Genomic DNA, 16,520 nt, shown 5'->3' with positions numbered 1-16,520 from the left:
AGCCGATCAGAACTGGACACAGTACTCCAAGTGTGGCCTAACCAGAGTTTTATAGAGCTGCATCATTACATCGCGACTCTTAAATTCTATTCCTCGACTTGTGAAAGCTAACACCCGATAAGCTTTCTTAACTACCCTATCCACCTGTGAGGCAACTTTCAGGGATCTGAGGACATGTACCCCCAGATCCCTCTGCTCCTCCACACTACCAAGTATCCTGCCATTTACTTTGTACTCTGCCTTGGAGTTCGTCCTTCCAAAGTGTACCATCTCACACTTCTCCGGGTTGAACACCATCTGCCATTTCTCAGCCCACTTCTGCATCCTATTAATGTCTCTCTGCAATCTTTGACAATCCTCTACACTATCTACAACACCACCAACCTTTGTGTCATCTGCAAACTTGCCAACCCACCCTTCTACCCCCACATCCATTCTTTGCCTTATTTGAATATTTCTCATTATCAAGAACAACAGGAGTTCAAATTGGTTAAATAATGAGTTGCAATGGACTGTTTTGCTTTTTCCTGGAGCATAGGAGTCTAAGAAGTGATTTTTTGGAGGTATATAAAATCATAAAGGGTATGGATAAGGTGAATGGCCATAGTCTTTTTTATCGGGATAGTGGAGTCCAAAACTGGAGCGGTAGGTTTAAGATGAGAGGGTAAAGACTTAACAGAGATCTGAAAGGAAACCTTTTCACACAGAGGGTGGTGGGTAGGTAGAATGAGTTGCCAGAGGAAATTGTAAAGGTGGGGATAATTGCAGCAGTTAAGAGATATTTGAAGAGGTACATGAATAAGAAAGATTTCGAGAGATATAGGCGATATGCATGCAAATTGGACTAACTCAGGTAGGCATCTTGATTGGTATGGAAGATATCGGCCAAATTATCCATTAGACTGAAGGCCATCCCATTCTCTGTTGCTGTTGACCTTGATCAAGCATACAGCACCATTCCTGCATCAATGTGTCACACTACTTTCCAGATAAACAGAGCCTTGATTTTTAATTTCCCACCATGGTTCTCATGATCTTTTATAGCACTATTCCTGAAAGCTCTTCCAGCCATGCATCCTCTGGGATATCTGCACACCGCTAATCTTGGCCTCTAGAATTCACCCTCTCCACCATTGACAATCAGCTGCAAAACCACCAGACTCTGGAATAATGCAAGGCCCCCTTGACCCATGGATTCATGCTAACCTTGTCAAATCTGCTCTACAGTTCAAACTAAGGTGAGGGGGTTGCCATCAAATCACGAAGTTATACAGCATGAAAGCAGGCCCTTCAGCCCACCAAGTACCACTAACTATCATTTGAACCAATGCTACACTAATCCTTGGAGGACACAAAGGAAGCCCACTTGGTCACAAGGAAAGTGTGTGAACTCAACACTGACGGTAACCGAGATCAGGATTAAACACAGATAATGGAGCAGCGAGGCAGCATCTCGGTGCCACTGTGTCTACAGCACCACAAACCAACCAGATTGTTCAGCTTCTCTTGACGGAACTGACCTTGCAATGTTAAGCCATAAAAATACAATTTAGTTTTCAGTCATCTGGATCTGATGCAAAATGAAAGAGATACCTATGCGGAACGTATCCTGTCTGCAAAGCCCTTTAGTGTTTTCATGCATTCATTGCTTCAGCCATGAAAATTTTCCAGTCCAAATTCCCTGGGACCAGATTACATTTGGATTATACTTTATACTTTATTGTTGCCAAATAATTGATACTAGAATGTATAATCATCACAGCGATATTTGATTCTGCTCTTCGTGCTCCCTGGAGTACAAATGGATAGTAAATATTAAAAATTTAAATTATAAATCATAAGTAGAAAATAGAAAAGGGAAAGTAAGGTAGTGCAAAAAAACCGAGAGGCACGTCCGGATATTTGGAGGGTACGGCCCAGATCTGGGTCAGGATCCGTTCAGCAGTCTTATCACAGTTGGAAAGAAGCTGTTCCCAAATATGACTGTACGAGTCTTCAAGCTCCTGAGCCTTCTCCCGGAGGGAAGAGGGACAAAAAGTGTGTTGGCTGGATGGGTCGTGTCCTTGATTATCCTGGCAGTACTGCTCCGACAGCGTGCGGTTTAAAGTGAATCCAAGGATGGAAGATTGGTTTGTGTGATGTGCTGGGCTGTGTTCATGATCTTCTGCAGCTTCTTTCGGTCTTGGACAGGACAACTTCCATACCAGGTTGTGATGCACCCTAGAAGAATGCTTTCTACGGTGCATCTATAAAAATTAGTGAGGGTTTTAGGGGACAGGCCAAATTTCCTTAGCTTCCTCAGGAAGTAAAGGCGGTGGTGGACTTTCTTGGCCGTGGACTCTGCTTGGCTGGACCAAGTCAGGTCATTCGTGATATTCGCCCTGAGGAACTTAAAGCTTTTGACCTGTTCCACTTGCGCACCACCAATGTAAATGGGGTCGTGCGGTCCACCACTCCTTCTGAAGTAAATAACCAATTCCTTTGTCTTGCTGACATTGAGGGATAGGTTATTGTCTTCGCACCATGCCGCCAGGTTCTTAATTTCCTCTCTGTACTCAAACTCATCATTACCCAAGATGCAGCCTACAATTGTTGTGTCAGCAGTAAACTTATATATTGAGTTTGATGGAAACTTGGCTACACAATCATGGGTGTACAGTGAGTACAGCAGGGGGCTGAGTACACAGCCTTGTGGGGCACCGGTGCTCAGAGTGATTATAGAGGAGAGCTTGTCCCCTATTTTTACAGCCTGGGTCCTATCTGTGAGGAAGTTGAAGTTCCAGCTGCAGATCTTGAGTGCTAACTAATTTTAACTAATCAACTAATAAATTTGCCTATAATCTAGATGGTTAGTGTTTTTCTGTATCTACTGTAATTTAATAATATTATTTGTACATTCTGGGTAAATGCTGTATAAAATTTAATGAAAATATTTATTGATCTATTGGTTTATTAACATTTTCAAAGTATTTCTTAAAGTGTTGTGAAGTTTGGATTTCATGTGTTTTTATGCAATGGACAATCAGGGTGGAAATCTATTGGTGCATTTCAGATGAAGTCCTAATGTTCAACGTGGACATGGTAGACCAAAGAGCATATTTCTGTGCCATAGTACTTTATGTCCCTATGGCCAACAGTCTTAACACTTCATCAGACCCTGTGTGAGGAAGGTGTGAGCACTGAAAGGGGTTGCAAGGCAGAAAAGCTGAAACAGGAAGAGAAGAGAAAGGATATTTGTTTCCTTAATTTTAACGTTACTGTGCTATTGGTTGCAGTGCTTATCTCACTGCAAGTTTTGTTCAAATGGAAGCAAAAAAACAAACTTCTGGATGAACTCATTGAGTTACGTAGCATATGTGAAAGCAAAGGGATGGTCGTCATTTTGAGTTGAGAAGGCAGCCTCTTTGCTGTTGTCAAGCACCAAGAGGCTACTGAATGAGTGGGCAATCTATTTTGAGGGACAAAAAAAGACTACAAATGCTGGAATATGGAGCAGCACACAAGAAGCACAGCAACTCAGGCAGCATCTGCGAAGTGAAATGGACAGTCAATGTTTCAGGTCAAGACCCTTCCTCTGGGCTGAAGGACAGAGGGAGATAGCCAGTATGAAGAGATAATGGTAGATTGAAGAAGGAAGAGTGGAAATAGTGACAGAAGCTGGCAAGTGGAGGCAACAAAGGGTCTGAAGATGATGGAGTCTATTTTGTGATGGGACATGACTATCAGTAAGGATAAGCACAGAACTTCCATCACGCTTTTTCAAAATGAAATGATGAGATCTTTGTAATCCATCTGTGTGGACGGCAGTGCCTTAGTTTATTGTTTCATTTGATGCAGCCTTCCCTCTGTTGTGCACGCCTAGATTTTTGTACTGTTTCATGGGGCTCAAACCCGTAACTTCCTAACTCATCGGTAGTGAAACAAAATGATCTATAATTGCCTGGTGTCATTTTTGGAACAGTCTTCCACGGGCTAAATTGAATTTGTTCTTTATGATAAATGTACATTGTCTGTTGATATACATTATACTCTCAGAGTGGAGAGATTGTGCATTTCAAAAGGCAGGCGTAACATTGAAGCAGGATTGAATCCAACGGTACTGACAGTCACTTGCTTTGTTGACAGGATGAAGATTTCTTCCCACAGGAGGGTGTTATGGATCGCACAGAAACACTGCAGATGGACCCTGATGCTGAGGCCTATGGTGCCGTTCCTGGGGTAGGTGCAAACTGTTCTGATTCTGCCTGGCAGAGTGTCTCTTTTATTTTTTATATATTGAAAAAAAACTTTTGTATCCTCTTTATATTATTGGTGAGCTTACCTTCATATTTTGTCTTTTCTCTCCTTATGGCTTTTTTAGTTGTGTTCTGTTGGGTTTTAAAAGCTTCCCAATCCTCTGCCTTCCAACTAATTTCTGTTATAATATATGCCCTCTTTTTTGCTTTTATTAAGGCTGAGTAACTGAGATACCTGACTACATTATTCCAGGACATTTGGAGGGACAGTAATAGAAACTGAAAATTAAAGCAACTACTCATCCAATGCTTAACATAATTCAATATAAAACTGATTGATCCTCTATCTAATTACCATATTCCTGCTCTCTCTCCTTGTACTGTTTAATGTCTTTTTGTGCCCTGAAATCTACCTACCTCCTGCTCAATTTCCATTGCTACCGAAAGTAGATACTTCCATAAGTTTACCACTTTCTGAATCAAGAAAATTTATCCTTATATTAGCCTTTGATGTCTTACCCTGCATCGTAAATTTGAACCTCTGGTTCTTGACATCCCATGAGGGAGAACATCATTCTTACATTCAGCCTTTGAGCCCTGTTATTATTTTGTACGTTGCCATAAAATCTCCATTTATTCTTTTGAATTCTAGTGAATAAAGGCCTAATCAAATCAGTCATTTCTCATATCCCAGAAATCCCAGAATGCGCACTGTTTTTCCCAAGGAAAAGGAATCAAAAACTAGAGGACATAGCTTAAGGTGAGAGGGGAAAGATTTAAAGGGAACTTGAAAATCCTCTTCCTCACATAGAGAGAGGTGGATTTGTGGAACAAGCTGCCAGAGGAAGTGGTTGAGGCAGGTTACAGTAACAATATTTAAGAGATATTTAGACAGAGTATAGGCCAACATGGGCAAGTGGGACTAGCTTAGCTCGGCATCTTGATGGGTATGGGCTAGTTGGACTAAAGGATCAGTTTCCATGCTGAATTACTCTATGACCCTGTGGCTCCAGGTCAACTTTGTGAATCTTTGTTCAATTCTCTCTTATGGCAAGTGCATCATTTAGAAGATAAGGAGATCAGAACTGCACACAAGACCCCAAGTGTGATCACATCAAAGTATAATTGTAGTTTTGAGATAGGCGAGCAAAAGCAGAGAATTCCTGTACAATGACTTTAACTTATTTAAAATTGCTACAGTTACTTTTTACCCTGTCCTCTGTTAAAGTCATGGCTCTGACTCCATAGACAGGGAGAGCCTCACAAGATGGATTGAATAATGAGTGGGTGCTGGTTGATCGAATGTGGACAAGCTGTCCTCATCTATGTAGGAGTCCTGAACAAAGAAGCATACATTGGCCACTAACAGGTTAGTTAAAGTATTTAGGAAGAAAATCTGGACACAGAGCTGAGGTAAGAATGTGAGCATCCACCATCACATGGTGGTCAAAACACTTGCCATTAAGGGAGGTCTTGATCAGTTACATAAAAGACCATAATACTATAAGATATAGGATCAGAATTAGGCCATTTGGCCCATTGAGTCAGATCCGCCATTTCATCATGGCTGATCCAATTTTCTTCTCAACCCTGATCTCCTGCCTTCACGCTCTGACCAATCAAGAATCTATCAACCTTTGCCTTAAATATACATAAAGACTTGGCCTCCACAGCTACCTGTGGCAAGGAATTCCACAGATTCACCACTCTCTAGCTCAAGAAATTCCTCCTTATCTCCACTCTAAAAGGATGCCAACTATTCTGAGGCTGTGTCCTCTGGTCTTGGACTCTCCCACCATAGGAAACATCCCCTCCACATCCACTCTATCAAGATCTTTCAACAATAACTTTCAATGAGGTCACCGCTCATTCTTCTGAATTCTAGTGAATACAGACCCAGAGCCATCAGACACTCTTCATCTGACAAGCCATTCAATCCTGGAATCATTTTCATGAACCTCCTTCGAAGCCTCTCCAGTTTCAGCACATCCTTTCTAAGATAAAGGACCCAAACCTGCTCACAATACTCCAAGTGAGGCCTCACCAATGATTTATAAAGTTTCAATATTACATCCTTGCTTTTATATTCTAGTCCTCTTGAAATAAATGCTAACATTGCATTTGCCTTCCTCACCACAGATTCAATCTGCAAATTAACCTTTAGGGAATCCTGCACAAGGACTTCCAAGTCTGTTTGCGTCTCAGTTTTTTTTGCATGTTTTTCTCCATTTAGAAAACAGTCAACTCTTTCATTTCTACCAAAATGCATGACCATACAGTTCCTAACACTGTATTACTTCTGCCATTTCTTTGCCTATTCTCCAAATCGGTCTAAGTCCTTCTGTAGGCTCTCTACTTCCTCAAACCTACCTGCCCCTCCAATTATCTTCGTATCTTCTTCAAACTTTACAACAAAGCCATCAATTCTGTCATCCAAATCATTGACATATAGCGTAAAAAGAATCGGTCCCAACATAGAACCCTGTGGAACACCACTAGTCACCGGCAGCCAGTCAGAAAAGGCTCCCTTTATTCCTCCTCTTTGCCTCCTGCTAATCAGCCACTGATTTATCCATACTAGAATCTTTCCTATAATACTATGGGCTCATATCTTGTTAAGCAGCCTCATGTGTGGCACCTTGTCAAAGACCTTCTGAAAATCCAAGTACACAACATCAACAGATTCTCCTTTGACTATACTGTATGATACTTCTTAAAAGAATTCCGACAGATTTGTCAGGCAATTTTTCCCTTGAGAAAACCATGCTGACATCAGCCTATTTTATCATGTGCTTCCAAATACCGTAATAATCGACTCCAGCATCTTCCCAACCACTGAAGTCAGACTAACTGGCCTATAATTTCTTTTCTTCAGCCTCTCTCCTTTCTTGAAGAGTGAAGTGACATTTGCAATTTTCCAGTCTTCCAGAACCATTCCAGGATCTAGCAATTCTTGAAAGATCATTACTAACGCCTCCAAGATCTCTTCAGCCACCTACTTCAGAACTCTGGGGTGTACACCATTTAGTCCAGGTCACTGATCTACCTTCAGCCCTTCCTGTTTCCCAAAAACCTTTTCTCTAGTTATGGAATATTCACACACTTTATGACCCCTGATACCTCAAACTTCCACCATAATACTAGTGTTTTCCACAGTGAAGACTGATGCAACATACTTATTCAGTTTGTCTGATATTCCATTGTCTCCCATTATTACCTCTCCAGCATAATTTTCCAGCGGTCCAATATCCACTTTCACCTCCCTTTTACACTTTATGTATCTGAAGAAACTTTTGGTATCCTCTGTAATATTATTGGCTAGCTTACATTCATATTCCATCTCTACCTTCTTAATGACTTTTTTAGATTAGATTAGGAGGACACGCAGTCCTTTTTTATTGTCATTTAGTGATGCATGCATTAAGAAATGATACATTTTGTTCCTCCAGAATGATATCACAGAAACACAAGACAAACCAAGACTAAAAAAACTGACAAAAACCACATAATTATAACATATAGTTACAACAGTGCAATCAATACCATAACTTGATAGAAGAACAGACCACGGGCACGGTAAAAAGTCTCAAAGTCTCTTGAAAGCCCCATCATCTCACCTGGACAGAGCTTCCAGCGCTGCAAACTTGCCGATGCAGCATACTGGAAGCACCCGACCACAGTTCGACTCCGAGTCCATCCAAAAACTCCGAGCCTCCGACCAGCTCTCCGACACCGAGCACCGAGCACCATCTCTGCTGAGCGCTTCGACCCCGGCCCTGGCAACAGGCAATAGGCAAAGCCGAGGATTTGGGGCCTTCCCCTCCGGAGATTGTCGATCACACAGTAGCAGCAGCAGCGAAGCAGGCATTTCAGAAGTTTCTCCAGATGTTCCTCCGTGCTTCTTCATGTCTGTCTTCATCAAATCAGGATTGTGCACGGCCCCTATTTTAACAAATACGATATCATTCGGAGTGGCTGCGCACGCTGCGTCGCGCCACCATCTTCTCCTCCCCTTGGTTTTAGTTGCTTTCGGTTGGTTTTTAAAAGCTTCCTAATCCTCTAACCTGACTAATTTTTGCTCTATTGCTTGGCCTCTCTTTGGCTTTTATATTGGCTTTGACTTCTCTTGTTAGCCACTGTTCTGTCATCATTCCTTTAGAATACTTCTTTCTCTTTGGGATGTATATATCCTGTGCCTTCTAAATTGCTTCCAGAAATTCCAGACATTGCTGATCCTCTGTCATCCTTGTCAGTGTTCTTTTCCAATCAATTCTGGCCAACTCCTCTCTCATGTCTCTGTAATTCCATTTGCTCCACTGTAATACTGATACATCTGACTTCAGATTTTCCTTCTCAAATTTCAGGGTGAAATTTGATCATATTATGATCTTTTATCTTAAGCTCTCTAATTAAATCAGACTCATTGCACAACACCCAGTCCAGAATAGCTGATCCTCCAGTGGGTTTAACCAGGAGCTGCTCTAAAAAGCCATCTCATAAGCACTCTACAAATTCCCCTTCCCATAATTCGGGAAGCAGGAGAAAGGAAGGCAGATTAGGGAGAGGTAATTAACATGCAGAGGATGGAGAGGGGTATAACAATGTGCAGATGGTCTGTAATCCATGGAGACAGATTGTCCTTAGAGTGTTGAACCAGCTGAGCTTAGACACATAGCACCTGTTTTTGATATGGTGGTTGGAGACTTGAGTACAGATCAACAAGGGGATCACGATCCAGTGCTGCAAAATTAACCTGTCTGAATCCCAGGTGAGGTCAGGAACTGCTGACTGAGTTCACAGCTGCAGGTTGATCAATCAGTTGAACCTCATTGGGCTGGTCCTCCAGACAAGCAGAAGGGACAACCACTACAAATGGCTCCCTCTCAGTCTGCCCACCATGATTGTTTAGTTTGAGGGATGTGGAGCTTGATAGAGGTACTTTCTACTTATGGGATCTGAGCAGGTCTAACCAAACCAGCATTTATCATTCATCTACAATCACCCTTGAGAAAGTGGTGGTCATTCATTCTGTTCAACTGCTGGACTGTTGAGCTAAAGGTGTTCATACCAAGTAATTGAAAAGGGTGTTACAGGATTTACAATGACAGAAGGTAAAGTGAGAGAGATTCAGGATTCAAGTTTATTTATCATATGTGTGTCGAAACATACAGGGTAATATATAATTTGTGTTATTAACTATAAGACATAGGACCAAAATTAGGTCATTTGACCCATACAGTCTGTTCCACAATTCCATCCTGGCTGATTTGTTATCTTTCTTAACCCCATTCTCCTGCCTTCTCCTTTGATGCCCTGACTAATCATGAACCTATCAACCTCCGCATTAAATATACCTAATGACTTGGCCCCCACAGCCGTCTGTGACAATGAATTCCACAGAGTCACCACCTTCTGGCTAAAAAAAAATTCCTTCTCAACTCAGTTCTAAATGGACATCCCTGTATTATGAGGCTGCACCCTCTGGTCCTAGACTCCTCAGCAATCAACACATGCAAGGGTGTGTTCAGATCAGCCTGCAAGAAGTATGTTTCCAAGGCATGATAGTGCCTCACTTGGATGGATCTGGGAGCTGTTGTGTTTTCCATGCACACGCATAGTAGCTGCAGTTCATTGGTGGTGACAGAAGTGAATGTTGGGCATGGCCAGTCTAATGAATTGCAGTGTCTTGCATGGTGCTTAGTGTAGTTGGAGCTGTATTCATCCAGATAAGCATAGAGGACTGCATCGCAAAGCTCACTATGACTTACGGAGACTGTAGAGTGAGTTTTAATATTTATGTACTGATCCAGAATTGCAGGACCTCAACTAAAGATCCAATGAGCTTTAATTGAAATTTCAAATCCTACGATAGCAAATTTAAAATTAAGTAAATAAATAAATAAATCTGGAAAGAGTGATGGTAGGATTGTCATAAAAACCTGATATCCTTCAAGGAAAGAAATGTAACACCTTTACCCAGTCTGGCCATTACACTAAGTGCTACTTTTATACAGACCCATGGTATTGGACCTCCTCTGAAATGGATATTCCGTTATAGTAAACTGTTGTGACAAAAAAAAAGTGGCCAAGAAATCTTAAGTGTTCAGTACTATTTCCTGCAATAATTTGCTCATAGAAATTGGCTATTTCTGGCATGGGGTAGGATTACCACAAATTTTGGCTTGAAATATGGCACTTGAAAAGTTCAAAGTTCGAAGTATATTTATTATCCGAGTATGTATATGTCACCACATACAACCCTGAGATTCATCTTCTTGTGGGTTCTCACAGTAGATACAAAAAACACCATAGAATCATTGAAAAACCGCACACAGCAAGGCAACAAACAACCCATGTGTAAAAAACAGCAAACAGAAAATACGAATAATAATAATAATTATAGTAACAAATAAGCAATAAATATTGGGAACATGAGATGAAGAGTCCTTGAAAGTGAGTCCATTATCAGTGTTGGAGTGAATGAAGTTATCCCCTCTGGTTAAATAGCCTGACAGTTGAGGGGTAATAACTGTTCCTGAACCTGGTGGTGTGGGACCTAAGACTCCTGTACCACTTTCCTGATGGTAGCAGTGTAAGGAGAGTGTGGCCTGGATGGTGGAGGTCCTTGATAATTAATGCTGCTTTCCTGCAACACTGCTCTGTGTAGATGTGCACAATGGTGGGAAGGACATTCCCTGTGATGGACTAGGCCGTATCCACTACTTTTGTAGGCTTCTCTGTTCAAGGGCATTGGTGTTTCCATATCAGACCGTGATGCAACTAGTTGGTATACTCTCCACCACACATCTATAAAAGATTGTCAGGGTTTTAGATAACATGCCGCACCTTTGCAAACTTCTGAGAAAGCAGGGCGACCTGACAGATCCTCTGAAATGATATTATCAAGGAATTTAAAGTTGCTGACCTTCTCTACCACTGATCCCCTGATGACGACTGGCTTATGGACCTCCAGTTTTCTCCTCTTGTAGTCAATAACCAGTTCATGGTCTTGCTGCCATTGAGTGAGAGGTTGTTGTTGTGGCACAACTCAGCCAAATTTTCACTCTCCCTTCTGTATGCTGAATTGTCACCACCCTTGATTCAGCCAATGGCAGTAGTGTCATCAGCGAACTTAAAAATATGGCAATGGAGCTGTGCTTAGTCACACAGTCATAAGTATTAAGCGAGTAGAGCAGGGGGCTAAGCCCATAACCTAGTGGTGCACCTGTGCTGTTGTTGATTGTGGAGGAAATACTGTATTGTCAATCCGAACTGACTGGGGTCGGCAAGTGAGGAAATCAAGGATCCAGTTACACAATGAGGTATTAAAGCCAAGGTACTGAAGCTTTAATATCATTAGTTTTGAGGTGATGTTAGTATTGACAACAGAGCTGTAGTCAATGAAGAGCATCCTGATGTATGAGCATTCAATGTCCAGACGTTCCAGGGTTGAGTCAATGAAACTGTTGACCTGTTGTGATGGGAGGGAAACTGGAACAGATCCAAGTTGCTCCTCAGGAAGGAGTTGATAGGTTTCATTACCAACCCCTCAAAGCACTTCATCATAGTGGATGTAAGTGCTACTGGACAATAGTCATTGTTGCAGGTTACCACCTTCTTCAGAGGCACTGGTATAATTGAAGCCTGCTTGAAGTGGGTGGGTACTTCACACTACTGAAACGAGAGGTTAAAGATATCAGTGATCACTACAAACAGTTAATCAGCACAGGACTTCAATTCATGGCCAGGTACTCCGTCTGGGCCAGATGTTTCCCAGGGGTTCTCCCTCCTAAAGGATGTCAGCCTCAGCAACTGAAATCACAGAGTTGTCGGGGCTTTGGGAGTTTGTGATGATGCCTTCATGTTTTGTTGGTTAAAGTGAGCATAAAAGGCTTTGGTCTCATTTGAGAGCATAGCTTTGTTGTCACATAAACAAGTGAAAATCTACATATGCTAGAAATCCAAGCAACACAAACACAAAATGCTGGAGGAATTTGGCAGGCCAGGCAACATCTATAGGAAAGAGTACAGTTGATGTTTCGGCCCAAGACCCTTCAGCAGGACTGGAATATAAAAGATGAGGAATAGAGTTAAAAGGTGGGGGGCAGGGGAGGTGAAGGAGAGGGAGAAACACAAGGTGATAAGTGAAACCAGAAGGGGGAGGGGTGAAGTAAAGAGCTGGAAAGATGATTGGTGAAAGAGATACAGGGCTGGAGAAGGGGGAACCTAATAGGAGAGGACAGAAGGCCCTGGAAGAAAGAAAAGTGGGGAGGAGCACCAGAGGGAGGTGATGGGCAGGCAAGGGGATATGTTGAGAGAAGGAAAAGGGGAAGGGGATGGGGACTGGTGAAGGAGGGGGTTGCCAATACCATAAGTTTGAGAAATCTTATGTTCTCAAACAAATGGAGGGACAAATGGACAAGGGAGTCACAGAGGGAGCAATCCCTATGGAAAGCAGAAAGTGGGGGGAGGGAAAGATGTCCTTGGTGGTGGGATCCCATTGGAGATGGCAGAAGTTGCGGAGAATTATGTGCTGGATGCAGAGGCTGATAGGATTGTAGGTGAGGATCCAGAGCATGTGAAGTGTCATGGATGTAAGTAGGAAGGGTCTGAACAAGGAGGGATAAAACAGAGTCGAGGTATACAGATATGAGTTCAGTGGGGCAGGAACGAGCTGAAACAATGAGTCTACCTGGACAACGGGCTTGTGGGTCTTAGGTAGGAGGTAGAAATGGGAGGTGCAGGTGCGGGAACTATGAGATTGTTGGCAGTGGATGGGAGATCCCCAGAGCTAGTATGGTTGGGGATACAATGCCTGGTCTTCCTTAGTGGAGTCCTGTTCCAGGAGTAAGTAAGAGAGTTGTCGCTGAGACTCAGCAAGGTAGGGGTCAGTATGCAAGACTACTACAGCACCCCCTTTATCGGCAGTTTTGATGATGAGGTTAGGATTAGTGCAGAGGGAGTGAGGTTGGAATATGTTGCTTGCGTTTATTTTGTAAGAGGTGACAGCATTCCAGACCTGCCACCACTGTTGAGCATCCTTCAGTGATTTGTTTGGTCTGGAGTTGCCACTTCACATGTGAGATGGCTTGACACCCATTCATCCTGACATCCGCTCTGCTTGAGTCGCTCACATGCTGATGACATGACCCCTCAGACCAGAGACACGGAATGACATCACAAACATTGCAATGCACATTTGGAGCATTGTCAGGGAAAGTAGGTGACGGTCTCATAATGGCCCTCTCAGAACAATAATTGTGCTAATGCACCAAGCCAGGTGGGAACCCCCTCAGCAGGTTCCCTTATTTACTCACTCCTTCAGCACCCTGCTTGCACTGACACAACTCTCCGCCTCTAACTATAAGCTGTATGGAACTTTGCTGTGGCTGGGTCATAACCAAAATGATCATTAAGATACTGTGTAATTAATATGCTGTGTAACCCTTTAGCTCATTCCCCAACACCAGTAAATTCCTAAGTGATTAATTTATGAACTATTAATGAAAAATTCTGTCAGTTGGTTGAGAATATGAACAAATGGACAGAAGGATATGAGACATACAGCCACCAATGAGAGCAGGGTGAGTTAGGCTGCTCTGAAATAACCAAATTAATGGGGGTGTTGTTTTCTCTGTACTGATACTTCCCTCCAAAGAGGGAAGGGGAATGGAAAGAAAATTCTTTTACTTCAAAAGCCCTGATATTTTTCTCGTTTTCCAATCTCTCTCTATATAGGACGAATATCAAGAGTATGAGCCTGAAGCGTGAGTGTCAACAGAATGGGCACACACACCAAGAACTTTATCCCCCCACCACTCTTTTACCATGTGGAAGTTCTTCAATTCAAATGTGACTCGTTGTAAAATTCTTTTTTTCCAAGTGTAAGCTTGTTCACAGTGTACTTTAAAGTCTTTTATTTGCTGTAATCCAGATTGTTGTGGCTTTGTTCAGGTCCCTCCCACTGTGATGAGGATCTAGGGACAGGAGCCTCCTTATTCTGTCAGTATTGGGTTGGAAATCCATCCTCAGTCACTTGCATTAAACGTGCTGTCATGTAGCAGCTGCACACAATCTTCCAGCATTTGGTTCTGCTGAAGTCAATGGAAGAGGATTTTGAAGTGGAACTCAGAGTACCTCTACACTTATAGCACACAGCTGAGGATGAGTTTATACCCCACTAGTTTTGAAGTTCAATATTATAACATTGTTTACTGCTTTCCAATCTGTAAACAAAGAAACTTTGTGAGTGTGTGAGTGCATGTGTTTGTACGTCCGTGTGAGTGTTTGAATGCATGTGTGTGTGTGTGTGTGTGTGTGTGTGTGTGTCTTTGTTTATGTGTGTGTAACTTTGTGTAACCTATTTATTGCTGTGTTTTTCATGTCAGATGGCTCTGTTGCTGAGGACTTTGTCTGGTGTACAATGTTTGCAATAGCCAGCATGGAGCTATGCACATGGGTATCAACTGTGACACTGAAAATCAGTTTGTGCTGGTGTTTTGATGAGTGTATATAAATATCTGGTGTTTCTGTGAAACCAATTAAATGGAATGTACAAAACTCTCTCCACTGTTGAGTCCGTTTCAATGTTGTAGTCATCCTTGTGATTAAATCCACCATTCACCGGCGATATCAGCATGATGTATGAGTGGCCCAGTACATTGTGTTGTGTACAGACTTCATGGACTGAAGTTCCTTTCTCAGCTACATACCTATCAGAAGGAAGCCGGTGATGAGAGATGCTGCTAAAGGTTCAAGGACGGTGACCCTGGAAACTAAATTCACCTTTGATTGCCAGCACTACTCTGAATATGGATCTTGTAAAATGGCAGTTGGTTACATCTCTACATGGTAGTGGGGAAAGGGATTATATCTGTGATTGTCTCGGGGGTAACATCTGTGAACGGGAACAAAAGCAGAACATGCTGGGAAGGCTCAGCAGATCAGGCGGCTTCTGTAGAGACAGAAGCTATCAACATGTGTGCATAAAAATGGTATTTGTGTCTGCCTCACTGGATATTTTGTGGGTATAAGGATTGTGCTTTCTTTGCTTCACTACACACATTAGGTGTGGATGGGAATTGTGATTACGTCCTTTACACACTAGCAGCCAATATTCTTGCACTGATTTCAAATCAATGACCTGGTAGTGACTCTTCATCTCATTTTATGCAGCAGTTGGCTTTGGAGTGATGTTCCTCATTCATATACAGAAGTCATGATTGTAGTTGTGTGAATTTTGCTCAACAAATCCAAAGGTGTCTCGCTTACTGCGAATAAGTGTTTCCAATTTGTTTAGATTTAGAATTTCTTGAACACAATCAACCCTAGCAAAGACTATGTGCTTTGTATCTGGAAATTCTTCTTTTACAAGTGAGGATACGTCTTCAAAGATAAGATGTAGCATTAAATCATTTTTGTGCTGTGAAGGCAACTTAGGTGGTTATGAGAAGCTGCAAAATGGGCAAGGGGCATTTGTAAACCATTTTTGTGGGTTGTCTTTAGTCTCCAAATGGCTTTGGCCTTCCCCTCTGTGCAACTGATAAAACATACTCTGAAGTATCTGGCAACTCCATTGTGAAATCTACTCTGGGAAATGAGGAGGGGAACTGGACTTCAGTCAATCCTACCAACCTGAAGACAAGAGATGTAATTTAGTTAAAAATGGCAGAACAGGAGGGGTAAGGAGTGCAATCTTTTTTAAGCACTGAATTGTAACTTTGCCGGAATAAACAATGAAACCTTCAAATGGGCTTGTGTAAATGCACTTAAAATGGAAAGTCTACAGGGCTGGAAATAAAGTGGGTTTAATTAGCTAAGATACCATCATAATGAGCTGAATTTTGTACTGTAGTCATTGACATTTGCCAACCAACCTCCTCACATTCATTGGCGTTCAGTAATTTAAATTAATATGTCTGATCAAATAAAATCTCCTTCATGCTGACGTCAAACTCATTGGCTTTGTGTCTGTTTCCATTTTGACTGGTGTGCTCAGATGCCCTTGATCCACAGCTAGAGGTCTGCAGGGGTACGAGCTGGAAACCCAAACCTCCACAACAAGCGCAACCTGTGGAATGTTTTCCACATCCAACCATTACCATAAATGAGGTGCAAGGAAACCCATTCCAACATTTCAGGTAGAGCAAAAGCATGGATAACACAGTTCACTGCGGTGCATTGCAGAGCAGCTTAGTTCATGTACATATCCCAAACTCAAATGCTGATTGTGTGGACATTGCATCTTCCGCCTGTGACTACATGGGCTTCCCCTCAGTGCTCCAG

At 42.3% G+C, this 16,520-nt stretch overlaps 1 protein-coding gene across 1 annotated transcript in view; it reads left to right on the top strand.

Moving 5' to 3' along the window:
* LOC140196066 (alpha-synuclein-like) overlaps positions 1–14,601 on the top strand; it is a 130,323-nt gene extending 115,722 nt beyond the window's left edge. Inside the window, exons 4-5 of the mRNA XM_072254773.1 lie at positions 4,126–4,218; positions 13,974–14,601. Coding sequence (XP_072110874.1) covers positions 4,126–4,218; positions 13,974–14,006 — 126 coding nt within the window. The 3' untranslated portion in view covers positions 14,007–14,601. The remainder of the gene's footprint in view (positions 1–4,125; positions 4,219–13,973) is intronic.
* Positions 14,602–16,520: the final 1,919 nt, after the last annotated feature.

Source organism: Mobula birostris, chromosome 4 (assembly GCF_030028105.1).
Source record: "Mobula birostris isolate sMobBir1 chromosome 4, sMobBir1.hap1, whole genome shotgun sequence".
NCBI lineage: Eukaryota > Metazoa > Chordata > Chondrichthyes > Myliobatiformes > Myliobatidae > Mobula > Mobula birostris.
This window is presented reverse-complemented; position numbering and strand designations above follow the sequence as displayed.